Source organism: Protomyctophum parallelum, assembly GCF_964188405.1.
Source record: "Protomyctophum parallelum genome assembly, chromosome: 20".
Lineage (NCBI taxonomy): Eukaryota > Metazoa > Chordata > Actinopteri > Myctophiformes > Myctophidae > Protomyctophum > Protomyctophum parallelum.
This window is the reverse complement of record NC_139718.1, coordinates 16,837,871-16,863,827: the sequence shown is the minus strand read 5'-3', so window position 1 is coordinate 16,863,827 and position 25,957 is coordinate 16,837,871. Positions and strand designations below refer to the sequence as shown.

Sequence of the window (25,957 nt, the reverse complement as noted above, 5' to 3'; positions counted from 1 at the left end):
TAAATAAATGGCACATTCTTACCAAGAACGTTCCGCAGGGGATATGTTAGCAGACTGGTCTTTGTCTGTAGTCGATTTCTGAGGGACTGACGGAGGGCTTTTTTGGTCCAACACTTTAGCATTTCTGGGCTTGTTGTTTGCCAGTAAAGACTTCAAGTTACTTTTCATAGAATTTCCCTCCTTAGATGTTGAGCATTCCTCTTTCTTCAAGTCTTTGCCAGAGATGGACTTCAGCTTTAGACCCCATGAACTCGAACCATCCTCCTTCAATCCTTTAGCGAAAGGGTTGTAGTCAACTTTCAGCTGGGCAAACCTCGAGTTCTGATAGGCTGTTACCGCAATGAACTCTGTCTGGGGGAAAGTGAATGTGATGTGCGGGCTGCTGAGTTTAAAATCTTTAGGCGATTTGTCAGAAGGAACCACGTGCAATCGTGGTATGTATTTGTGCAATGCATGCAAGACAAGCATCCCCTCCTGGTCTGAGACACTGTCGGTTAGCTTGAGTTTGTAAAAGGACACTGGATTTTGCATCCAGTGTTGACCTGTTGCTGGAGAATCTGGATGGGCAAAGGGACTAGTTTTCACTTGCCGTTCTGCTCTCCCATCTCCTACCCAATCTTCCCCAGTCCACTTGTAGCGGTTACTATCCACCAGTTGGATGTCGATCAACAAAGAGTACTTCTTAGATGGCTCCAAGCCAGCAAGGCGGAAGCGGCAATAGGGAAACATCCTGCTACCTTGCTTGCTCAGAATCATCTCCGTTTTACATCTGAAGAACTCGTTCCACATATTGTTGTTATCTAGTGTGACCTTAATGCCTTTGCAGGTACTGTCTGCTGACAGAATTTCTAAAGGCTGCATCATGGGAAATGTAGCAGACACTTGAACCGCTTCCTTTGTCGAGGTCATGTGAGATCTACTTTTTGTCAGCATCTTTACCTCATCTCCATTAACAAGAAGGCCTTCTCCCATTGTGCCCTCATTCACCTTCCCAGGTTTCATGACAACAAAGAGACTAGATGGTGAGTCCGCTGCAGATGCTGATTTAGGGGCGGCAGATGCTGCTTTAGGGGCTGCTGCCCCTTCATCATGACGCACCATTCCCCTCTTCTGCCTCGTAGTAGCCATGAACAAGTCACAGACATCTGAAGGCTTCCACTAGTCATACATGACTCCTGAAAAACAGAGACAGTTATTCAGAAAGACAGACACCTTGTCCCATAATCTCAAATGAAAATCTGTAGTCATCTATAAACTGGTTATATGGCTAGAATGAAAAACCAACTCTATATTCTAGGTTCTCAGGACGTGAACTGATCAAATCCATCCATTAGAACTTCAGATTTCAGATTTCAGAATTGATATAGGAGAAGTTTATAAAGGGATTATTACACCAGAATGTTCCGTTTAGTAGGTAGGTCATCACATCAAGAATAAAAAGCGGATCAGGAAGTGGCCACAGCGTTAAACTGGAACTTCCAGTTCTAGCCCTTAATTAACACTGACCATGTCTAAAGGAGGTTAATCAGCCCCATGGACTGCAACTGGAAAACTGCCTTTAACAGAGAACAAACATTTGGGAGATACAAAAGCAAAGGCTGTGAGGTCACTAAAAACACTTAACTGAATTTCCCTCTGGAGCAGTAAAGGTCAGTCTGTGTGTTTATATGGTCAATAATAATCTTTATTGTCCCAAAGGATATTCCTCTTCACACCCACATCAAACAACACAGAGCACATACAATACAATACATGACAATACAAAAACATGAGGTCCCAACAGTATACAGAACCATCCTATCGGCGGGGCAGTTTGTTTAATGGCTGAGGGAACAAAACTCCTACTAAAACGAACCTTTCGGTTCATCCTGCCTATTTGATTATGTATTATCTTGACAAGATTTAGCTTTCCACACAAGACTTGTGTGGAAAAGCCGACGTATTGACCCGAGGGTGGCTCAAAGGAAAAAGCCATAGGGTCACTGAAATGGTTAGGATTCATCCTCCAGGAAAGATCAATGGGCTCCTCAGCAAGTTTCATGGCAAGCCAGCTATACAGAATTCTATTTTAAGATCTTGTGTGCACATGTTAAATATTGGCCTAATGGTGGGGCACTGTGCTAGACCGTCGGACCAACCTTGATGGACTGAATTCATGGAAACAATTAAGCCCTTAGGGCTTTTTGTGTTATCCTTTTAGCATAATTGTATTGTACCATTATACTATTTGCAAACTGTTCAGTATGAATTCATTCAATCCAAACTAACTAAGAATACTGTCCTTGGGGACATCACCAACAGGACCCATTGACTGCCACGGAAATATTTCGATGCATGTCAATCCAAAGCCCACACCACCAAGGACATATTTCAACATATGATGGTGTTTTCAGTGTAAAATTACGTTAGATGGCGCTCTTCGCTAAGCTATGAGTCACCGTTTGACTCTCATTGAAATAGTATAGCAAGAAATGTTACTGCATTTTTGGAAATGCCTTTCTCTCTGCTTCCACGTCTTTCCTCTTCTGTGTTGGCCAGCATGGTATTTTCATCGTACCCTAACTAGGGACCGCATGGTCACGCTGACAATTTTGTTTCTCATCCGAAGCACAGAGAAAACATCTGTGTTTAAGTAATTTTTCTAGTTAGATTTTCATTTTTAACAAACTAGACAGCCAGCTAAAAACGAGGTGTTTTGCCCAGAGACCACAACTCTAGCCCAATCACACCATGATTTGCAATGCAACAAAACCGCTACAGAGTGTTGCAGTGAAATGTTACAAATCATTGGTGTGGAATGGGCTTCACTTACGAGTGTTGTGTGCCTGATGCAAGTTCTTGTTGGCTCACAATGAGTCGTCTAGTCAAGCTAAACTAAGCTAGCAAAAAAAAAATCATTATTACTACGAACGCTGGGTGTCCACCATAAAAATTGTCGCTCATGCACATGTATTGTACTCGCTAATCCTGGCCACAGTAGGAAATCAAATCAAATCAATCTTCACATGCTCCAGTGGATTGTCTGTGCTATTGACAATGGCTGCAATTGTTAACATGGATCAGGCGGAAAACAACGTCCATGCGCTTATGTTAGCGCACAAGGGTGGGTTGGGTAACGTGGGTTCCTAGTCTTACTGTGACTAATCTTTGTGTTAAGAAGTAGAAGTAGGTCGGGACTGGGGAGTGGCTTATTGTCGGTATCAGCCGTTAAACATGCCGTAACAATGCGCTAGAACCCTGGGAGATGGATTACTGAGGTGGTGCACCACACCTACAATTAGCTCCCAGTACTTCCCGCTCCCAAGCCGTGCTACTCACGCCGAATTAGCGGTGCCCGGGATCGAACCCATGAACTTGTGGTCCAATGGCTAGAGCTCTACCAACTATTAACCTCAACTTTAAACCTACTGGATACCTCACGTCTAAATCTAGCTTCAACTTCATTTTTGAAGATAACATGTACTGCTCAGCCTGCATTGTATGTTTATGCAAACCACTGATACATTGAATGTTTACATTTAACCAAATATATATTTCATATATAGCTACAATTTCTAAATAGATTATGACTTATTCACAAAATCACAACCTACTGATATGCAACTCAATTGACACACAAGGCTGCTGTGGACACGGCACTGGCTCACCAGCACCAGCGCAGTTTTTCAGAACCCTGCACTGCAACATCTTGTTAAACCACGCCTACCCTTGTGAAACACCCAGCAGCACAGCTAGCAATTAGCTAGCTCAATGCTATTGGGGAGCGGAGATGGTTTGTTAAGTACAGGTATAAAAAGTTCTGAATCGAACCCAAAACACGAGTCTCCTCTCAAACGGCATGCTAGCAGGCAGGCATAGTTTTTTTCCATCCAGAGTCAAATCTAAGTAACTTTCCTGCAACCAGTTGAAAACTGAGATCTGCATAGACTTGTTTTTCTTCTTACTTACACAATATAGACCACTTATTTTGAGACTCTGCATTTTTAAACTGAAACATAAAGCCATCGACTTAGCATTTTAACTAGCTAGTAGCTACCTACCGACTTCACCATCTGACAAGACTCATTGGCCTGCACGATGCATCCACCAATGTTAGCTTCTATCCATAGCAGCCATGGTTAAATAACAGGTCTGAACCCACGGTTCCATGCTATAACTCACTGCATTTCTTAAGCTATATGCATATCAATAACACACATTCTATTCTACCCGCCTTTAGTTCGTTTGTCACGACGTCAACGTGGCCGATCGAAGATGGCGGCCGAGAAATGCGCACTATCCCGAACCGTTGGAACGTGAGTGTTTGCTTCGACGTGTGTGCTTTGACAACCGGACCTCAAGTTGACCCAGATAATTACCCAAACAGCTAAACATACAAAACTCAACATGTCTCCCCAGGTACCTTTCAACTACACACGGATTACCTTGTGACACATCGGTTATGATCACGTAACGTCGACGGTGCTGTTTTAATCCACGTGCTATCGTCTCTTTTTTTTCCCCATTCGGAAAAAAACACACAACAACATGGTGTCTTTTGGGGGAGGTGAAAAAGCAACCATGCGCGGGGCTCGTCACGTGACCAGAGATGAGCGCACAAGTAGTGCGCGCGCATGCTACAGTCCGCCATTTTGTTCCTGTCTCGTTCAAAAACAAACCCCGGTCGGTCCGGTCCAGTCAGACTCACTCCTGTCCACTTTCCAGACAGGGACTGTCTGCCACGGCACGGTACGGTACCACGCAGCGGAGAGACATCCAAGTCAGGGGGCCCAATTTCGGACGCAACCAGCGGTGTCGTCGTGTGTGTCGTCTTTCTTTTCGTGTCGGTTCAGGTTTACCGGTGTTTAAGGTCACCAACGTCCGGTTCTGGGACGCTTCGAGTCAAACGTCAGTCAGTGTGTTCAGGTTCAGTGTCTCGACCTTTTCTGCGATAAAACATCCAAACGCAAAAACCATTCAGACACATGTAATGATTACAACCCTATTCCACATGCAATGGTAACGTTTCTGCTTGAAGCTACAACCTCCTCTCCACAGCTAGAGACCATTCACCGGCGGATAACCACGGCTATAGTGTTGGTTTGTTAAAACGTGTTCATGCCATGGCCGTTGTATTGTTACTAATGTTCGTTTTTGCCATGATCAGGAGCACATCGCGGTGCTTTGTTGGAGCTGTCTAGTCTAGTGAACCGAACCTCGCCCGTCCATAGCTTCCATTTTAAACTGTAGTGCGGTTATACACATTTACACAGCACAACAGATACGTAAGGCTCATGTGTGCATTTTGATTTCACCGATCATGTTAGTCGTTTAATTTTAGGATATGGATATGGTGTTCAACAGTACTTTAATGTTAGGATATTGGTTTAATGTTGTAGCAGTAGTCAGTAATAGTAGGACAGTGGTTTCATGTTGGAACAGTAGCCTAGTTTAATGTTTTAAAGTCCTTTAATAACATGCTCGGAATCCTTAGATTATCTCCCCCAAAGTATGCCAGCAACCAGTGATGTCAATAACAAACTGAATTCAGAATGGCGAGATGTGTGACTTATCACAATAGCCTAGTCAAAATGCTTAGCCAATGTCTGTAGCCTACTGTATTTTCTATATAACTATAGCTAAGGTGTTGATGACACTGATGCACAGTTATGTATGTCATATCAATTTCAACAGCATATGAAGTTACACATTATGAGATTAATTACAAGAAATTGGACAGTATTCAGTTTATGCTATGAAATTTATTGACAGACCATGTCGTTTGAAATACAGTTTTACAGCTCTGCGTACAGCATGAAACCACACACAATGATGTATGTAAACGGGAGAAAATCCATAGTCAGGACTGTACATGCACAGCTATGGGGGAGGGGTTTACAGTGAACTCTGTAGCAGCTATGTTAGGGCTAGGCCACAGATTCTCATCCACATCACAACACATTTCTCCTTCTCTTGCAGCATGGAAAGCCTCTTTTAGAAATTAATGTCTCAGTCAATCAGCATTTGCAAGCGTCCGCTGTGATGTCTGTTCACATGCATCCACCCATGGCAGCCAGCACGGGCTCACCTGAATATCTTACCTCCTACAGATGAGATAGGGCAGAGTAGGCCCAGACTAGACAATTTACGGCTATTTCAACTGATTCTGAATATCTGTTATTTTAACATTTTAATAATTGTTTTAGGCCTAAAGTTATTCTTGATTTCCCTACAGTAGCCTATAAATATATAAAATATAGGCTAGAATTGAATGGATTTGTCTGCTTCCACCACAAATCCTGAAGGCAGTATGTTTGATCTCAGATGAAAATGAACAAACAAAATAAATAATATTAAAAGACCTTTCTGGAACAAGCACATTGCAAAGTAAATGTAGGCTACTTGTAAGAATTGGATGTACATACTGGTTCTAGACTGATTTTATATATATTTTTGGCCAGAAATGGCTATTTTGATCATAAAGGTTGCCTATGTTGCAGGAATCCCCTCAGGGTCCCAGGTCTGATGTTATGACAACTGCAAATATGACACAAACAAACATGACAACTGGCCAAACCACTGTATTGACTCATGCGATATGAACCAATGCCTAGTTGTTTTTTGTCAGATAATACTATTCAACAGAACCAGTGTAATAGGCCTACATTTTGATTGCATGCTGAACATAAAGAACTGTTTACAAAATGGGGGGATGGGGGTCCCATTAATGATGACTGGATTATGTGGAGACTTTTGTTTTGGGCATGAGAAATGAAATATACTATACCAAAGCGACTGAAAACGACATTTCTAAACGTAGCCCAACTATAAATGGAGGACATGTTGACGTCACTGGGAGTGGCGTCTTTTCCAAGGTCTCCATCTTGAAGAGTAGGAGAAGCGCTCCTATTCTTTCAGTGCGTTGACTGCGTTCGTTCTGCCATGTTTGTCTCTCCTGAAAAGAATACCTTCACTCATCTGGGATTAAGATCTTTTTCACCCCCCAAAAAACGAAAATGCAAGATTTTAACGTGATCTGCTGGAACCTAACTGAAAATAGCAGTGGAAAATCAACATGCGTACTCGTGCATGCTTGCAAATTGTCTGATTATAATCTGCATGCCTGGTTGAATTGAACTGTACATTAATCTACAAACTAAACGACGATGCGATGGTTTTGCTTGGATTTACGGTCTATTTCACACTGAATCAGCTGTTCCCACTTTTGTTTTAAATCATAGTTTCCACTTTACAGGTGTTTTAGTGGAATGTGGATGTGTGTGTGTGTGTGTGTGTGTGTAACATTGTAACCATTGAAATGTTATTATTTTGTATCAGATTGACTCGTTGGATAGATAGTCAGTCGTCATGCGATTTTATGATTATTGTGGTTTATTTCTCGTTTTAAATGAGCGACACCAGCCATCTGTTTTGTCCTTTGTTTCCGTGGTCATCCCTCAACTGTGTGTGTGTGTGTGAGTGAGTGTGAGAGAGTCTGAGAGATTGTGCAGAAAGCCAATGCAAGGGAAAATGTGTTTTCTCGTACCAAAATAGTCACAGTCGTATGTTATGTTTCACAACAATGTGTAGGATATATCGATGCAGTCTCTGGAAGGGGGACTGTTTTGTTCAGACGGAGGCCTACTACTGGAACTGTGCCTGCTTTGTTTTTTCAATAAAATTCTATTACTTAAGTGAAATACTACTTAGTTTAAGATGGTTGAGACAAGGAAGAAACCAGGTGTGCCGGTATAAACAATGTAAAAATAGTAAAAAGGTGCTCCTGGGATCAATCGGGATAACACATCTATATAGAACAAAGCGGAGATCCGGGCACACTCATGTAAAAAGGAGGAAAACTTTTATTGAACCAAGATGATTAAGATGGTTCTCAAACATTTTCGTGAGGACCTTCACATTGATATGTAGACAGTAGGTCCGTTTGGCTCCGGACGCTCACTTAATTTAGCTGGGATTGGGAAGTTGGAACACTCAAGAACCCATGGCGTCCCCAGGCGGAGTTGAGAGTATCAGGCCCAGACCAGTTCTGTTCTCCCCCAACTGCAGAATACGCATTAAAACATTACACTTACAGCGTAAGTCTGTAAGTAAGACTGTGTTGCCTGCTATAGGAATGTATGATGCAGTTTTGCTGCTCATCGACTAACTATAGTGCATCTGAACATTTTCGGGAGAATGACTACTCATAATACTTTATTCATGTGAGTAGAACAGTTCTGATGACAAATCTGAAGCCAGAGGTAAGAAACATGACACCATTACACGTCTTCAAGTCTAAGGTTTTTGAATTAACCACCAGAAGCGGGTGCAACTTCAGTCCGGAAAGCATTGTTCAGACATCACATAACAATCAACTTCTATTATTTTAAAACTTGGTCTCCCTTGATATCCCAACACGAAACGGTCCAGTAAGATTTATATTATCAAGGGCATGGTTTAGTTTATAACCAGTCAGTTGTCTTTGACAGCCAAAGTAGGCTATATTATAAAAATGGGTTTCAAATACACAATGGCTACCTTGTACAGATGCTACTACTGTAACTAGCTGGCAGCTATAGTTATTTCACGCCATCAATAACATCCCAAATCTACAACACAATATACATTACATAGTTATGAGACTAGCACATAACCCAATTTAAGTGTCAAAATTCAATTATACAAATAAAATCAACTAGGATAGCAGGTGGTCCCATTAAAATGCACCAACGTTGAATTATAGGCCTATTCATTATTAGTGTGCATCATACTTGAATAGTGACAGCATTGTTAGGGAACCTGAAATGAGTTTTTTCCTTCACAAAGCAGCGAATATAAATGCCCAACTTCTACAGCACACTTTGAAAACAGTGGCAGCATTGTTTCAGTTCATAATTTCACAGTGCTTCAATTTAATCATAATAGTGAGCTTCTAATGATATCTATTCATAAAGTGAATAAATCATCATTGGCCTTATGGCCCAAGGAATAAGGAACTTAAGGCATTAATTATAAGTAATAAAGGTAGACTCTGCTACATATGTTGACATGTTGCTCAAAACCAGTGGTTTTAAGTGGCAATAAAATAAAACATTGGGGGTTATATTATAATTTCAACACCGCACAATCTAGCCAGTGCTTTGACAGAGGAAGATGTGTTGACATTACATATGATAAATATTTAAATAAATTGTTACCCGAACACAGTGGCATGTCCCTCAGGCTGCAAACATTAGTGACTCACATCCAGAATGTCCCATGACAGATCTCTGTTGCAGATTGCAGACCGTGGCCACCTTAATGACAGGGTGAAATTTGCCATTGACAGCCCATACGCCAAACAAAATCTGATTGTATTATACATCGTCAAACTCACCAACTTTGTAGCTGACTGAAGTGTTTGCATTATGTGCAAATCAAAACCGGTGACATAGTGTGCAAGGCCATTGAGTGATATTCAACAAGCACTTCCAAACTCACAACACTTAGAATAATCATCTGCAAGGAATTGCTTGACAGCACATAACATGTCTACAGTGGATTTTTGAGCGGTGCACACCGCTGCAATAACTGCAGTGCCGAATCAACCCCTCCGAGGGCCCTGGCGCTACACCCAATGAAAAGGGCCCCTGTAATTTGCGTTCACGTCACACAATCAAGAACGACACTTTTTGCGTTTGCGCGCTCAGTGAATGAGTGCACCGCCAGCACTATCGCCACTGGTCCCATAGTTAATACAGCTGCTCCTGTATCTGCTATTTTTGAGTCTCCTCCCATCGAGTTGGACAACCAAAAACACTAGTTGGGATTCCTGTGTTGTGTTACATTGAACACATCACATCGGTGACTATGAACACAGTTTCGACCTATTTGAAATTGTCTCGCATAGGGCCCTGCAAGCTGCAGGCCCTGGCGCTTAAGCTCCACTAACTTCCATTGTTAATCCGGGCCTGGCCGTGTGTGTCTCTATGAATGGCTCCAGGGGGGGGGGGGGGGGGCAAGGTGGAGGCTAAGCCCCCACTCCAAACAAGCCAAATTGACTGACTTCTATGTAAACCAAGATTCATTAGCCCCCCCTCTAAATAGCCAGCCCCTCCATAGCACCCACAGTCACAATATTCTGGAGCCGTCGCTGATGTCCGTTTAAGTAAAAAACACTGCAATACAGATGGGTGACCTAAAGTATCACTGCTGTGCAGCCTAACACACACAGACCCATTGAACACTGCAGCACAGTCACACACAGCCTGCACCGCTCAGGTGTGATTTTTATGAAACAAACACTTTGCAGATAGAAAGAGGGCAATTCATGCTTTTCATACAGCTGCAATGTTGGTGAGTTTGACATAACTCGAGAACCGTTCGCCCGACCAAATTTGATACACGTGTTTCACACCACCACGGAGGGCAGTGCCCGGTGTCGAGTCCGTCGGATACACCAGTGTCCAGAACCAGCACAAAAGCCTCTGCCCAGGCTCTGGACAGGGTCCAAATTAGCCAATTTATCACCCCTGGATCTCCATATATGGAGCTGGCCTGTTCTGACAAAGAACTCCAAATATGGGCATAAAACTGGCACCGCTCTAGTTAACTTAATGGCAAGATGGCCGCGGTCTGCATAAGGTCAATACAAAATGACAAAGCGTAGAGAATTATTGGCAAGCTTTCTATGAATATATCCTATTGACTGATCTTGTAATCTGCGGTGTTGTAAGTCAGTCTGTTTTAAGACCACAAATTGATTGGATGAAGAGTCGGTTATAGTTAATTCATGACATGTTGGTGTAGCTGGTTTATGGATAGCTTAGCTTAAGTGTTCAACGGGATGTGCAAAATTCAACTGCAAAAACTTGTCTAAAAAGCCAATGAGCAGTTACCGGTATATTGTGTGCCTAGTAAAACAGGAAGTACCATCTCCTGTTTATCCAAAAGTATTGTTGGTACATACTGTAGGTGGATAAAATGTAATTGAGTAGCATGTCTCATTAGAATTCTTGGTTGATATAAAACGTACACCTAGTTATAATAATGTATGACCTATAAAACACTGGACGTAATCATGCTGGTTGGCTTCAGGAGCCCTCAGGTTGGTACCATATCTTTGCTGTCGGGCAGAAACATCACCATATTTTAACTTTCTTGTGTGTGTATATTAACGCCCTACTTGATCATACTACAGCGTCACACAAAAGCATAAAAATGAACAAATCTACAAGCAACGCGTTTCGAATAAGTAATCTATACTCAGCTTTCGTAATAATTGCTAGTGTTTAAAAACAGTCTCCCCGTTGCTATACTGCAGTGGTTGTTACTGCTATAAGCAATAACAATCACTCAAAGAAGATGTGGTTGAAATGAGCATTTCGTCTCTGTCGGGTGGAAACCTCATATGTCCAGAACTGTCAAATTTTAAAAAGAGCAAAAGTAGAAGATCTACACGCTCACAACAAGCTTGTAGAACTGCTACACTTGATGCTTGTGGGTGACACTGTAGTATGATCTTTCAATATTTTTAATTTTACTGTAGTATGATCAAGACGGCCAGGGCATTCATTTACAGGAATAAAAAAGGCTAAATGGAGACAAGAGGTTTCTCACCGATAGCAACGACGTGTGTCAGTGTTCATCTGGACATGTGCAAAATTCGAAATATATATATTATATACATAAAAAAGGCAATGTGCAGCAGTCCAAAGGCTAAGCACATTATCCCTAGAATAGCCTGGACCACGATAATCACTTCACCTTCAGTGGAATGTCTGTAGAATACATACATGCTCGCTCATCACTTGTCCTGCTGGCTTCTATTTCAACATGACTAACAAGGGACTTACCGACCTACCGTAAATATGAGATTCATACAGTTGCACACACAAATAGTCAATCTATGAGCCCACAATGCACCACGGTCAAGGTTATTAAAGTTAACTATAAGCTACGACTAGATTGTTGTTTTGTTTGTTTTTTGGGAGGGGGGATATGCAAAAAGCATATTAGTTGACAAACGCTTTTAACAAAGTAACTCAAACTATCTAAAATCATCAGAAATTAGCTGTAGTTTTAATCTTTGTCAATATTTCCTAAAAGCCCATTATGTTGGATGAATATGAAATTAATATTTGATACTTTGAATAGTTAATATGGTATGTTTTGTTTCTCTACAGTTTGAATCTCTTCCCTGACAAATTACCCATGGAAAAATGAACTAATTAAATGGAAATAGAAGTCAACAAAATAACCTTGTGTGACACATTATGAGCATGTAGCATGTAGGCTATCTTTGTAGTAAATAAGGGCCGATACAGACACTTTTCCGATACCAATACAGTATCGGGACATCTCTACTTTGTACTAAGCATAAATCAAAGTACGCCTACAGTCTGGATCCCCAGGTGAGTAGAGTAGACACCTAGCAGTGATGTTAAGTGACACTGGCCCGTGCTCATTGGTCGTACAAAGTATTTAACCAGCTGGGTCTTGGGTTGCACAGGTGAGTTGTGCATGTGGTCCATTTCTCGTCCAATCAGATCAGAGCCTGTCACACGTTAATGATGACGTCTTCCTCTTCGTCCCTAAACTCCTCCTGTAAGGTGTCCATGGACTCTCTCCTACCTCCTCCCGTCACCTCTGTGGTGGCATCTTCTTCCTCGTCCTCCAGGGTACTACGGGGTCCCAGAATGTACCTGTAGTCTCCCCCGATCGCAAACGCCGCCCCCGAAGACACCATCAGCCAGTCCTTCTCGCCACCCTCCAGGCCACCGCCACACTGCCACGGCACACCCCAGGTGGGCTCCTCGGGGCCAGGGGCCCCTGCCACGGCTCCTCCATCCCCCTGCCCCCTCTCCTCCCCCTCCAGGTTGACGTAGAGGAGCGCCTCTTTGAGCAGAGGAGCAGGGGATAGACTGGACCACAGTGCCTCCAACTGGCCGACGAGCTGCTCGAAACTGGGACGGCACTTTGGAACTGGACTCCAGCAGCTGTGCATGATTTCATAGCTGAGGAAAGGAGATAAATACATGTTATTGTTATAATAACTTGTTGTTACAGATATGACAATATGACTTTAATAATCCCTACATTTGTTGATCAATTAGGACATCGCCTATCGGGTGGAAACCTCATACGTCCAAAACGTACTTGTCAGGATTCAAATTCAAAAGTAGCAGATCCACAAGCTCGAAATGTGGTGCACTTTTAAGTTTCTGCTCAGCGGCAACGATATAACTCGAGGAGGGATATAAACAGTAATTAAATCATACATAGCAGGGGCGGCAGTGGCTCAGAAGGTAGAGTAGGCCTTTGGGAAGCGAAGGCTATAGGTTCAACCTTTGCCTCACCGTTGAAGCGTTGAAGTGTCCTTGAGCAAGAAGACACAACCCGTGGCTGCTCACTCATGTTTCCTGGCATGGGTTCCTCTGCTGTTGGCAGTTGGTGTGTGAATGGGTGAATGTATTCCACATTGTAAAGCACTTTGGAGTAAGGCGCTAAATGCACCATTTACTATTTATTTTAAACATTTTTTATATTATCAACCACATGAACCCTAGCATCCCTATTCTGAGGTGAAAATCCAGTGAAAATATCAGATCTACAAGCACACAACGAAAAGCACAGCTGGACTATTTTTTTAATTTTTATATAAAGGGGTAGAAGGAGCACACCTGGTATAGAGCCCTGAGGGACCTCAGTCAACTAAGCTGTTAACACCATAACCACATACTACCTGATTACATATTCAGTACTTGTTACAAGTCTCATTCTTTTTCGGGGAGGGAGGTAATTACAAGGGATGTAAACAGTGTTACGGTCTGCTAGACTGATATTAATAGCAAATTATGTTCATTTCTAACAAATAATGTAGTTTCAATTCACTGCTTGTAACATTATGGAGAAACCTCAGAACTGTTCAGATGCTAAATCAACTCAAATAACAATCTGCATCATTAAATGTTTTTAGCTTCTAACTGAAACAATTGTATATGTATCTGTCATCATTTACATTAATGGGTATGATTTATGTTTTATATTCATGCAAATTATTTAGAAATGATAATTATGTTTATGTATGAATTGAATGTATCTACAGCAACATGACTTACATGTCGTCCCTGCATTCAGAAGGCTGTTTCAGTCGTTCTCCTTTGATGAGATACTCGTAGATCTCAGAGTTTTCTACTCCAGGGTAAGGTGTCTGACCTACAGACATGATCTCCCACATGGTCACTCCAAATGCCCACTGGGGGGCGACAAAGTACAAGTGAGGTCATTCAAAGTTTCTGAGAAACTTCTGTTGCTATTGCTATATCAGTGGTGCTCAAACGTTATCATGTGAAGGACCCCCCCCCCAAAGTATATGTATTTGGCCACGGACCACTAGATTGCAGTTTTAAGTGTTCTTATGAAACGATTAAAAACTAAAATGCAATTATCCCCTACAGCAAGTTTTGTTTCTGCTATTTGTACTTTTTATGAGAGTGAAATCAATCAACCACTGTCACATCCAGTGTCCCCATCACAACATTAAACGTAATTTCAGTGGAAGCAGAGTGTGTGTGTGTGTGTGTGTGTGTGTGCGCGTGCCGTGCGTGCAGTACCACATCGCTCTGTGTTGTGTAGACGTTGTCAGCCAGGCTCTCCAGTGCGATCCACTTGACGGGCAGCTTGGACACAGAGCCCTGTCTGTAGTAATCACCACTGTAGATCTTCTTGGACAGACCAAAGTCTGCCACACACACCGTCATGTCCTCGTTCAACCTACACACACGCACGCGCACACACAGTTAATGCATTAGTAGTAGAACTTACTGACAATAAAATATATGCATTTATTTACACAACAAATAAATACAATATAATGAAATATGGAGTCTGAATAGCTGAGTCTTCAGACTGTGTTGGAACATGGGGGAGTGAGTTTGCAGTCCCGACTGAGGGGGGAGTTCAAAGGTCATTCCACAACATTGGAGCCAGGAGGGAGAGGCGTTTATAGAGAGGACATGACCCTGAAACCCCAGGGTTGAAACCAGGAGCTAATCCTACATTCTAGGGTCACAGGTCCATGAAGTGTGCTTTCACACTGACTAACATGCAGTTGCGCGCAGCCAGGTCTCTGTGTATGATGTTCCTACTGCTGAGATACTCCATCCCACGGCCGATGTCCAACATGAACTGAATGAGGGTCTGAACACACAGAGCCTGGGTGGAGAGAGAGAGATGGAGAGCGAGGGAGAGAGACACCCACAGACAGAGAGAGAGAGAGAGATAACAAACACAGACAGGCAGGCAGAGAGAGGGAGGGAGAGAGAGACCAAGAGGGACAGAGGGGGCGGTGACAAAAGAAAGGTTTTAATCTTAGTTGAGATTAGACAACGCAAATGTCTATACTGTCCAACACTGTTTTAAAGTCTAGCATTCCGTCTATCCTGCAACACTTGGTGGATTCGAATCCGGGCCTCCCGGCGTGGGTAACCAAACATCTAGCGCTCATCGAGAAGGAATCTCCTGACTTTTCCAAGAGGGAGATGTTGAGCTTCAGGCAGGGCTACTTGTGGACCAGTACGTGTCCTACCCAGCACGTACTATATATACACTATACAGCACGCATATATTAAGAGTAGAGAGACCACCTCCAACCACAGCACATGTAGCACTTATATTGCATTAACATAGTCTAATATACAGACGTGCTAGTTATATTGTATTAACATTCTCTACCATAGTATAGAGTGGTTAAAATAGCGTTTTATTCATAGAAAATTCTCAAAGATTTGTGCCGCATTTTCACGATAAAAAAAGCAGACCTGTAGATCTGCTATTTTCAATAGCTAAAGTATAACATAATGCTTTGAAACACCAAAAGGGGTTCCCACTCAAAATGGGTTAAAGTTCAGAATCTTTAAATAAGTGCAGAGTTCCGATTTGTGTGTTTGTGTGGAAGTAAACGTGTGTGAGCACAGAGCAATGTGCATTGTGCATGTGTGAGAGAATAGTGTGTATGTGCGCGTGTGTGTGCATGCGTGCTCCTTACAAAAGGCTCCTCCCCCAGCCGTGACATCAGCAGGAAGGTGTGCAGGTCTCCGTGCTTCATGAAAGGCAGTATCACCATGGGAACGGGTAACCTCTGACCCTGTGGACGTCTGTGGAGACTCACACCTGTTTGTGGAACAGCCCGTCAATCAAAGCAGCTGCAACAAAGCTAAGATGTTGGAGGAGTGCTGTTTTTTACAATTTTACACAGACTCCCGACGGACACGTTTTTATTTTCTCTCTGTCTGATACGCCCAACCTGTGGAATTCCCTACCAACACAACAGCCATCAACAAGTGTGACTCCCTACCCTCCTTCAATACCGCCATGAAAGAGCACCTGTTTGCAAAAGAACCCCCCCCCCCGCCACAGTTTTTCCTAATATTATTGTATATTATTGCATGAGTCTTTACTGTGCATCTCCTGGTGAATTGAACACATAGGACTACAATGGAAACAATCCCTCAGGGCTTTTCTTTGTTATACTTTTAGCACTATTGTTTAACTGTACCAATGTACCTTTTGACAAACCGTTAGTATTCAATCAAACAGCGTACCAATGAGCTGAATGACGTTAGGATGGTGGAAGTCCTTCATGTACGCTGCTTCCTTTAGACACTGTTCAATGTCCCCAGATGAGTTCACATCAGCTACAGACACACAGACAGGCAGAAGATGTTAGACAATATGATAATTTACAGACCTGCAGACAGACAGAAGATGTTAGACAATATGATAATCTTTGATAGATAGATAGATAGATAGATAGATAGATAGATAGATAGATAGATAGATCTAGATAGTGCTCAAGGGCGCATACATATACTTAAGGGGTTACCAGCTGAACAATTGGGCGGGCTACTTAAGCTCATTAGACTGCACGCTCTTCCTGCCTTCCTCTTCATATGGTTCCTGGTTGTTATGTGATGTTTGCTTGATGTGGGCTCTGTTATTTATGTTCCCCATGGGGGGTTGTTATTGTATATCTATCTCCCTGCTCTTAATGATTTATGATGGTGTTTGATTGTGCCGAGCAGGGAAAGAAATGCAGCAGAGCCGAACGCCAAGATAAATATCATATGCACACTTGTATTCTCATTCTATAATAAATATTGGTTAAATCTATTTGTGAGTTGTCTGACTGAATTATAATATTTCAGATATTTCTTATCTGGACCATGAGTCTGTATTATTAAAGTTTGAATTGATCTGAATAGAAGCGGAAACGTAACTTACATTTAAGAACTTTTACCGCCACCTTCTGGACAGAGGCATCATCACACTTTAGATAGGCCTCTCGGACAGATGCAAACTCACCTAGAAACACACACACACACACACACACACACACACCAGGTTAAATGAGTTTTCATCCCTTGTCATCACATTTGTCAGGTGTGTGTGTGTGTGTGTGTGTGTGTGTGTGTGCGTGTGCGTGCGAGCAAGAGAGTCAATGTGTACACACAACACACTGCAACAATGAGTCACGCAAAGGCTTTGGAGCATTAAACCTTCTATTGTAAAGAAGTGTGTGTGTGTGTGTGTGTGTGTGTGTGTGTGTGTGTGTGTGTGTGTGTGTGTGTGTGTGTGTGTGTGTGTGTGTGTGTGCGAACGTGCGTGCGTCCATTACCTTTCCCCAGCATGCGCCCCAGTGTGAGAAGCCTCTCTGGTATTAAAACATCCTGGAGTTTGGTCTTCAATTCATCGCTGATACCCAGATCTCCCACTAGAGGGAGACAACAACAATAACACGGTCACAGCACAGGGTAAATATGTAAAAATTATATTTTTTTACACGATCAGCATTCAGCTCCAGTAGATAGGTGCTTCAGTGTCATGGAAAATAGTACAGTAAAGTAGTTCTCAATCAATCAATCAATTGTGTTCCGGCTTGGATCAGTGGAACTTCGGTAATATAATTTTAAGTTGCTATTCATCGGTTTCACAATGAAAACAAATTTTCCCCCCAAGGTTTTAAATAAAAAATACCATAGCAGAGCGTTTTAAATATGTTTTTTTATTTTTATATTCAAATATTTAAATTCAAATTAAAACTAGCAAAAGTAGCAGACCCACAACACAAAATGCGTCGCTTCAAGGATGTGCTCCTTTTGTGCGACGCTGTAGTGTGATTAAGTAGGGCGTAACACAGAAAGTTAGAATATGGAGATAAGAGGTACTCTTTGCCCGACATCAACGATATAGCCTTTGTACCAACTGTCAGGGGAGCAAACGGAATGTTTACGGTCTCATGCTAAATACAGGTGCCTGTATTGACCAGCAGTCTGCTGGGCAGAGGTTTCCCAGCACACCTGTATTTACTGCTGTGCTGTGCTGTGTGCACTCATCAGGACAGACTTAGCCCGTAGCACTTGCCGTAGCCTCGACCTTACAGGCATATGCAAAGGCTCAATTTATGTCAATTAGATAGCATTTTTGTAGACATAGCAGTCTATAGTGTATGTATACGCATAGTTTCATTATATAGATATTGCACTGTACGTATGATTTATATGTATTTTATGTATTACCATGTTTTGTTCTTGCTTACTGTAAATCGCTCTGGATTAAGAGCGTCTGCTAAATGCCCAACAGCAAAACCACTGAAAGTCCAGAGGCCAGTGGAACTTACATGAGGACACTGTGTACCAGTACAACTTACATGAGGACACTGTGTACCAGTACAACTTACATGAGGACACTGTGTACCAGTACAACTTACATGAGGACTCTGTGTACCAGTACAACTTACATGAGGGCTCTCTGTACCAGTACAACTTACATGAGGACTCTGTGTACCAGTATAAAAACAAAAGATCAAATGGTGATCGGCGGCTGCCCCCAGGCTCTGGAATAATTTTCCCTTTCACATCAGAGCTGCCCAGTCCATCATAACTTTTAAATCTTTGCTTAAGACCCACTTATTCTCCTTGGCCTTTAGTGTCAGCTGAGGTAGCCCTGTTCCCCTCATTAGTGCAATAGTCTGCTTTGTTTGTTTAGTTGAGTTGAGTAGAGTAGAGTACAACTTACATGAGGACTCTTGCAGGTCTGGAGTCTGTCTGTTGAAGGACCTGGCAGCTGTGAAGGACACCGCCGTCTCTGCTCCCACGGGAGCCTTGAACACTGACCTGGGATCAGATACATGTTCAGAGCAAGTTTATTTTAATGATCAAGCAAACGACTGCGTTCCACCTCGGATCAGTGGCGCTAATGTAATATACTTTAAGTTCCTATTATCGTTCTGCGCAATTGATGAAGACGAACTCCGCAAAACCATATCACAGATGACATCATCCTCCTGTTCATTGGATACAATTCCCACCACCTTTCTCAAAGAGGTCTTAGGGCGCTTTCACACCGGACATGTTTGGTTCGTTTAAAACGAACCATGGTCCGCTTACCCCTTTGGTTCGGTTGGTGTGAACGTGCATACGAACTCTGGTGCGGATCAAAGAAACGAACCATGGTCCGCTAAAAAAGGCCGAACTCGGTTCGCTTCCAAACGAACCACGGTGCGGTTCGTTACTGGTGTGAATGCATTCGGACTTTATAGAGGACCAAATACAGGACGATAGGCAAAATAGCCGTCGGGCGTCGGCAGTTGTGAGGCTGCATTAATAATTATAGGCTAGTTATAAAAGCATGTCTTTTTTTACGGGGATCATATGACAGCTGACAGTCTGATTTTAATAGTAGACGCATACAGTATATGTCGAGGCGCAGCGCAGCATACGAGGTTCACATGCGCAAAATGTACAAGTTATCGACATGGAATGGTGCACGGTATGGCACACGATGTTAGCTTGTAGATCTGTTTATTTTAATCATGCGCCGGCCGCCGCCACGCATGATAATCTGCGATGCATGAGTCTTCATGCGAGTTTCTCTTTCAACTCGTGTCCCCTCCTTTTTGTGTGTGTGTGTGTGTCTGTGGGCGCGTGGGCGCGCACGCACATGAGGGGACTGGGGGAGAGACCCATATATTTATATGGGAGAGACGCAGAGACAGAGAAATATTTAAAATCATCCATGTCGCGCAGGCCGCAGGTATCGAGAAAAAGCCAATGTTAAATAAGCTATACACATGTGGTCCCAAATGATTAATTGATTACATCACTATAGCAAAAGACGTAAAACTAGGTCAACTCAATTAGCTGCAGCGGAGCTGTTCTGACTTGAAGCTCAATAACCAACTGACCAAACCATAAGATGACATGGAAATGCCCGCCGCGGCGCCGATTTGATGCGCAGAAATAACATGGGTGAAGGTGCACACATGGAAGAAAAGTCCTTTTTATCGGGGATACCTTGTTGTAGGCTATACGTCTCCGTGAATTTATGCATCAGCATTCAGCAGCAAGCACATTATTGTTCAAACACCTGCTCCTCTGTTCATCTGTTGCTCTTATTTGGCTAATAAAATAATTAATAAGAATGAATGCAATAGCAAGTTGTTGCTGCCTGTCATGTTGCTGTTCTCTTCTCTCTCTGTGTGACTGAAGGTTGCCCCTGCAAAAATTGTAGACAGTGATTTCCCCTCATGTTCTTTTCCCCCCCACTATTTGGTTCGCTTAACATGTCCACGTGTCATTTGTTTACATATTTGGTACGCTTTACAAAGTCCAGTGTGAACACCAAACGGACCAAAATCAAAATGCAAATATTTGGTCCTTGGTCCTTGATCCGGACCTTCTAAGCGAACTTTGGGTGTGAAAGCGCCCTTAGACAGTGTGATTGGAGATATCCTAAAAATTGTAAACAGCTCTCTACAATCAGGCGTCTTCCCAGACTCACTGAAGACTGCCGTAGTTAGGCCCCTACTCAAGAAACACAATCTTGATCCCTCTGTTTTGGGTAACTATCGACCCATTTCAAACCCTTTCTGGGCAAGGTTTTAGAAAAATGCATCTCCCATCAATTGGATGTATTTCTACAGAACAATAATGTGCACAACAAATTCCAATCTGGCTTTAGGAAAGGTCACAGCACAGAAACAGCACTTGTAAAAGTAATGAATGATCTTAGGGTGTCTGCTGACAAGAAACATGTATCCGTTCTCTTACTTCTAGATTTAACGGCTGCATTTGACACGATTGATCATTCAATTTTAATACAGTGTCTGGAGCACTGGATAGGCCTGTCTGGTACGGCCCTGTCCTGTCCTCCTACCTATCAAACAGAAGTTACTTTGTCAATCTAGCCGAGTTTGACTCAGACAAACACAACATCAGTTCTGGTATTCCACAGGGCTCGATTCTTGGTCCTCTGCCATTGGCATTGCCATTGGGCGAACTCATTACCAATCACGGAGTCAATTTTCATTTCTATGCTGATGATACCAAACTATATCTTTCTGTGGCCCCAGATGATCCCTGTGCCTTAGACCCACTGCTGACCCGTCTGTCTAGCATCAAATGTTGGATGAGTGAGAACTTTCTCAAGCTAAATGAGGATAAGACAGAAGTTCTCATAATCGGTTCTAGCGAGCAGAAATAATCAATAATAAGCAGGCTTGGCAACCTGACTGTAGAAAGTAACAGTACAGTAAAGAACCTGGGGGTTATTATTGATTCTGAATTAAAATTTAATTCACACATTAATCATGTTACCAAGATTGCCTTTTTTCACCTTAGAAATATTGCACGAATCAGAGCCTATTTGTCCTTAGCAAAAACGCTAATTCACGCCTTTGTTTTTTCTCGGCTTGACTACTGCAATGCGCTCTTTTCAGGACTGCCTAAGAAAACAACTGACAGACTACAACTTGTCCAAAATGCAGCAGCTAGAGTTGTAACTAGAACTAAGATGAGAGAACATATTACTCCAGTTTTGGCATCACTGCACTGGCTTCCTGTTGTTTTTAGGATTGATTTTAAAATTATTTTACTTGTCTATAAAGCTCTCAATGGTCTCGCACCTTCCTACCTACATGACTGCCTGCCTAAATATGTCCCAAACCGGCCCCTAAGGTCTTCCACTGCTGGCCTGCTCGCTTTGCCTAAAAAAATGGCAACTAAAAAATACGGGGAAGCAGCTTTTTGCTTCTACAGGCCGTCGGCATGGAACAAGCTCCCAATGTACCTTCGTCATGCAGCCTCTGTAGACATTTTTAAAGCTCAGCTCAAGACCCACCTCTACAACTTTGCTTTTAAGTGATCTTTTATTTTTATTTATTATTTTTATTACTGCTTGTTTTTTAATGTCGTTGCCTTATTTGATCTGTTCTTACCTTCTCCTGATTTGACACTGCGTTATTGTCCTATTGTTTTAACTGCTTGCCTGTTTTAATACTGTTTTGTTTTGCTTTTGTTTTTATTATCTTCTCTGCTCTGTAAAGCACTTTGAGCTACATTTATGTATGAAAGGTGCTATATAAATAAAGTTTATTATTATTATTATTCATCGGTACCACAATGAACGTTAGTTGTTCACGGTTTTAAAGAAGAAATACCATGTTGTTCAGTTAAATATTAATGTTATATTATCAATGAATTCTGGGTGTTTTGCCAATAATTTAAGGGCCCACTTGCCGGTCTATCACATAACCATGATCTAATTTATTAATAATACTGAGAAATTTGAATATAGCATTTGATCAAGACTTTCTTTTATTAATTTCTTAAATTTGTACCCCCAATTTAGTCGTTAATGTCTCTGTAACTGTTCACCCCTACCAGGTTTCCTCTGACACACATGCCATCACCAAATGGAGCAGCACTTTTCACCTCAGTGAGGAGTTTCACCAGGAGGATATAACATGCATGTTATAAAATAATAATAATAATAATAATACAATCATGCAGCTGATCCTCGTCTCCAAGACAAAATAAAGTGACCTTCGAACCTTGAATGATGTGTGTCTCAATTAGGTTACAATTAGCAAAAGAGGTTGAGGTGGTCAGATTTAGATTTAGTTTGAGAGAGAGAGAGAGAGAGAGAGAGAGAGAGAGAGAGAGAGAGAGAGAGAGAGATAGAGATAGAGATAGAGATAGAGATAGAGATAGAGATAGAGATAGAGATAGAGATAGAGATAGAGATAGAGATAGAGATAGAGATAGAGATAGAGATAGAGATAGAGAGAGAGAGAGAGAGAGAGAGAGAGAGAGAGAGAGAGAGTGAGTTACCCAAACTGTGTCTCCTTCTCCCTTCGGCGAACAAGTACCGTGAGGACGAGTCCAACCATGATGGCAACAAGGACCCCCATCAGGACCCCGACCCACATGTGACCTCTCTGAGGCAGGACCTCAACTACACACACACACACACACACACACACATGCATATAAATATTCACATATGCTGTATATCGGTGTCGGGCAGAAACCTCTTTATTATGTCCATATTTTAACTTTGTGTTTTTTCGTAAATGAACGCCCTACTTGATCATAGTACAGCGTCAGATAAGTATCAAAAGACATTTTAAGCTTGTCGATCTGCTACTTTTCCTGAAAAGTAACAGTTTTGGACATATGAGGTTTCCACCCAACAGAGATGAGATAGATAACTAATTAACCACTAACGACCAGGAACCAGAACCAGCTGACTATCTTAGCAGGCTACCTGATGCAGGGAGGACCAGTACAGGCTGAGACCAGGGTCCACAGCCCACAGCGGTGCAGGCGGACACCTGGAAGGTCGCATTGAAGAACCGGCCTCCCCCCGACAGACGAGCCACGTTCTCCTTAAACAACAGAGCCTCCTAGAGAGAGAGACACACGCACACGCACGCACACCCACACACACACACCCACACACACACGCACCCACACACACACACAGAGAGAAATAATATCACAAACTCATGAGCACACACTCCACGGCTCCCTGATTATGAACTGCCGCCTCACAGCACCGGTATTGCACCATACTGCACGTGTAGTGCAGCTGGTGGTTCCCAAACGTTTTAGCCCGCGACCCAAAAGAGAAATTATACAAAATACATATAGAAAATCTTTTAATTTGGTATACACATTAAAAGACAGGCGGTTCTTGGCCACCCCTTTTACCCTTTGCCAGGCAGACAAAAATAGAAAAAGAACCACCGCTCATCCGCTGAAAAAACTTAAGAGAGGTGCTGGAGCCACAAAGGGAACATGAGAAAAGATATGAGAATAAATGCCTGAAGAAGGTCAGTAGACCGAAAGCTTGCCAAATAAATTGATTGTGCGCAGATCTGAGTGTGCGGAGCTTCCCTTTATTTTTTCTCATGTACCCTTTGCCAGGCAAAAACTACAAAAAACTACAAAAAGAGGACCCTGTGAAGCGGCTCTTGAACCGGAAGTTCCATCTGACCCTTCACTACCTGAAACATGTTGATCTGCTAACCGGAGCCTCGCGCTTATTTTTTATTGACCTCCTAATATCGTGCCTCACCTCACATCACCTCATCTGAGCTTCAATTCGGAGATAAAGATCGTGGCCATTACAGGAGTCTATGTAGCACGCCTCATCGATATGCAACTTTCTTTTCCGCTTTTTTTGCCCTCTCCAAGATGACGGCTGCTTGTGCGGTAAATATAACATAGATGAGTTGTACTGTAAGATAAACACCGTTGCCTGGCCATATACAGGATTGGCATGAAAGCGCAGGATTTTATAGCCCGGTTATTTCCATGTATGGCTCGCTATATGTTAATTCATGAAAACGTTTGCTGTTTTGGGAATGTTTTTTTGTAAAAAGCAAGGCTTTTGCACACCTACGGTACAGGTGACAGGTGCGTAGGAGAAGGACAGCCAAATGCAGTGAAATAGTTTATTAGGGAACCGGCAACCTTTCGGCCTATATGGCCTTCATCAGGCTATCTTTAATGTTTTTTGAAAATGTAACCCCCAAAAAATGTGTCCACGACCCACAAATTGGTCCCGACGCACTTTTTGGGAAACAGTGCTCTAGAGTCTAGCTTGGGTTGCTCCTAGCAACAGCAGTAGTATTATGGGATGTACCTGCCCCTCCCCTCCTAGGGTCCACTGGACCCTGTAGGCCAGTAGTTTGCCCTGAAGCTCCTCCTCCTCAAGCTCCGCCCAGTTTAATGACAGATGCTGCTCCGTCAGGTCAAAGGTCAAGTTCTTCGGGGCTGCAGAGGGCACTGGAAGGTTAACGCACAAACGCACACACACGCAGAGTTAGAGTTAGAGTTGACAGGTATACAAAACTGATTCCATTCAGTGAGCAATACCGGCTTTGTAGACCAGGAGGCACTGGAGAACCCAGTTTCATGCAGCACCACTTTTGTTTACTAATCAGAGAGAGAGAGAGAGAGAGAGAGAGAGAGAGAGAGAGAGAGGGAGAGAGAGAGAGAGAGAGAGATAGTGTGTGTGTGTGAGTGTGTGAGTGTGTGTGTGTGTGTGTGAGTTTCTTGTGTGGGTGAATGTGTATCTCTTTTTGTGTGTATATAGTTGATTTGTATGTATCCAACGTATGCAGTGTGTTTGTATGTGTGCGTGTGTGCGACTGTGCGTGTGTGTCCCATTGGTATGTATTGAGGCCAGGGACAAAAGCGGATTGTACTGAGGAATCCACTGCCTGCCAGTTCTCTCTCTCGCTCTCTCGCACACACACACACACACACACACACACACACACACACAAGCAAAGATCTTCACTGGGGCCGGGGGCACATGTTGAATATAGAGGAGTATTTGTTATTGTTATGATATTCAGTGGTGTACAAAGTACATTTACTTAAGTACACTTTTGATGACCTTTTGAGCGGTGCCTCCGTTCCATTAATGGGGCATAAATGTATAGTTGCACTGCTCAGTTCACACAGGTGTGATTTTTTTACTTTACTGGAGTTTTTCCAATTTTCAATACTTTTTATACTTCTACTCCACTACATCTCAGAGGCTAAACTGAAAACTTTACTAGAATGTTGCCTGCCACAATTTCACTTCAGTTTAGTCACATAAATGTATCCGAATATGAATTGAAATCATCTAAGCATATATAGCT

General features: G+C 42.6%; 2 protein-coding genes across 11 annotated transcripts in view; both read right to left on the bottom strand.

Moving 5' to 3' along the window:
* mgaa (MAX dimerization protein MGA a) overlaps positions 1-4,535 on the bottom strand; it is a 51,942-nt gene extending 47,407 nt beyond the window's left edge. For all 10 annotated transcript variants that reach the window (XM_083792445.1, XM_083792454.1, XM_083792447.1 and 7 more), the window contains exons 1-2: positions 4,425-4,535; positions 23-1,175 (exon numbers count right to left, since the gene is read on the bottom strand). In XM_083792445.1, the coding sequence (XP_083648571.1) occupies positions 23-1,128 (1,106 nt within the window). In that variant the 5' untranslated portion in view covers positions 1,129-1,175; positions 4,425-4,535. The remainder of the gene's footprint in view (positions 1-22; positions 1,176-4,424) is intronic.
* A 5,418-nt stretch (positions 4,536-9,953) lies between these two features.
* tyro3 (TYRO3 protein tyrosine kinase) overlaps positions 9,954-25,957 on the bottom strand; it is a 32,683-nt gene continuing 16,679 nt past the window's right edge. The window contains exons 8-19 of the mRNA XM_083792399.1: positions 24,949-25,091; positions 23,566-23,704; positions 23,130-23,253; positions 19,036-19,133; positions 17,636-17,731; positions 17,242-17,322; positions 16,563-16,655; positions 16,007-16,131; positions 15,065-15,174; positions 14,574-14,733; positions 14,079-14,215; positions 9,954-12,974 (exon numbers count right to left, since the gene is read on the bottom strand). Coding sequence (XP_083648525.1) covers positions 12,518-12,974; positions 14,079-14,215; positions 14,574-14,733; positions 15,065-15,174; positions 16,007-16,131; positions 16,563-16,655; positions 17,242-17,322; positions 17,636-17,731; positions 19,036-19,133; positions 23,130-23,253; positions 23,566-23,704; positions 24,949-25,091 — 1,763 coding nt within the window. The 3' untranslated portion in view covers positions 9,954-12,517. The remainder of the gene's footprint in view (positions 12,975-14,078; positions 14,216-14,573; positions 14,734-15,064; positions 15,175-16,006; positions 16,132-16,562; positions 16,656-17,241; positions 17,323-17,635; positions 17,732-19,035; positions 19,134-23,129; positions 23,254-23,565; positions 23,705-24,948; positions 25,092-25,957) is intronic.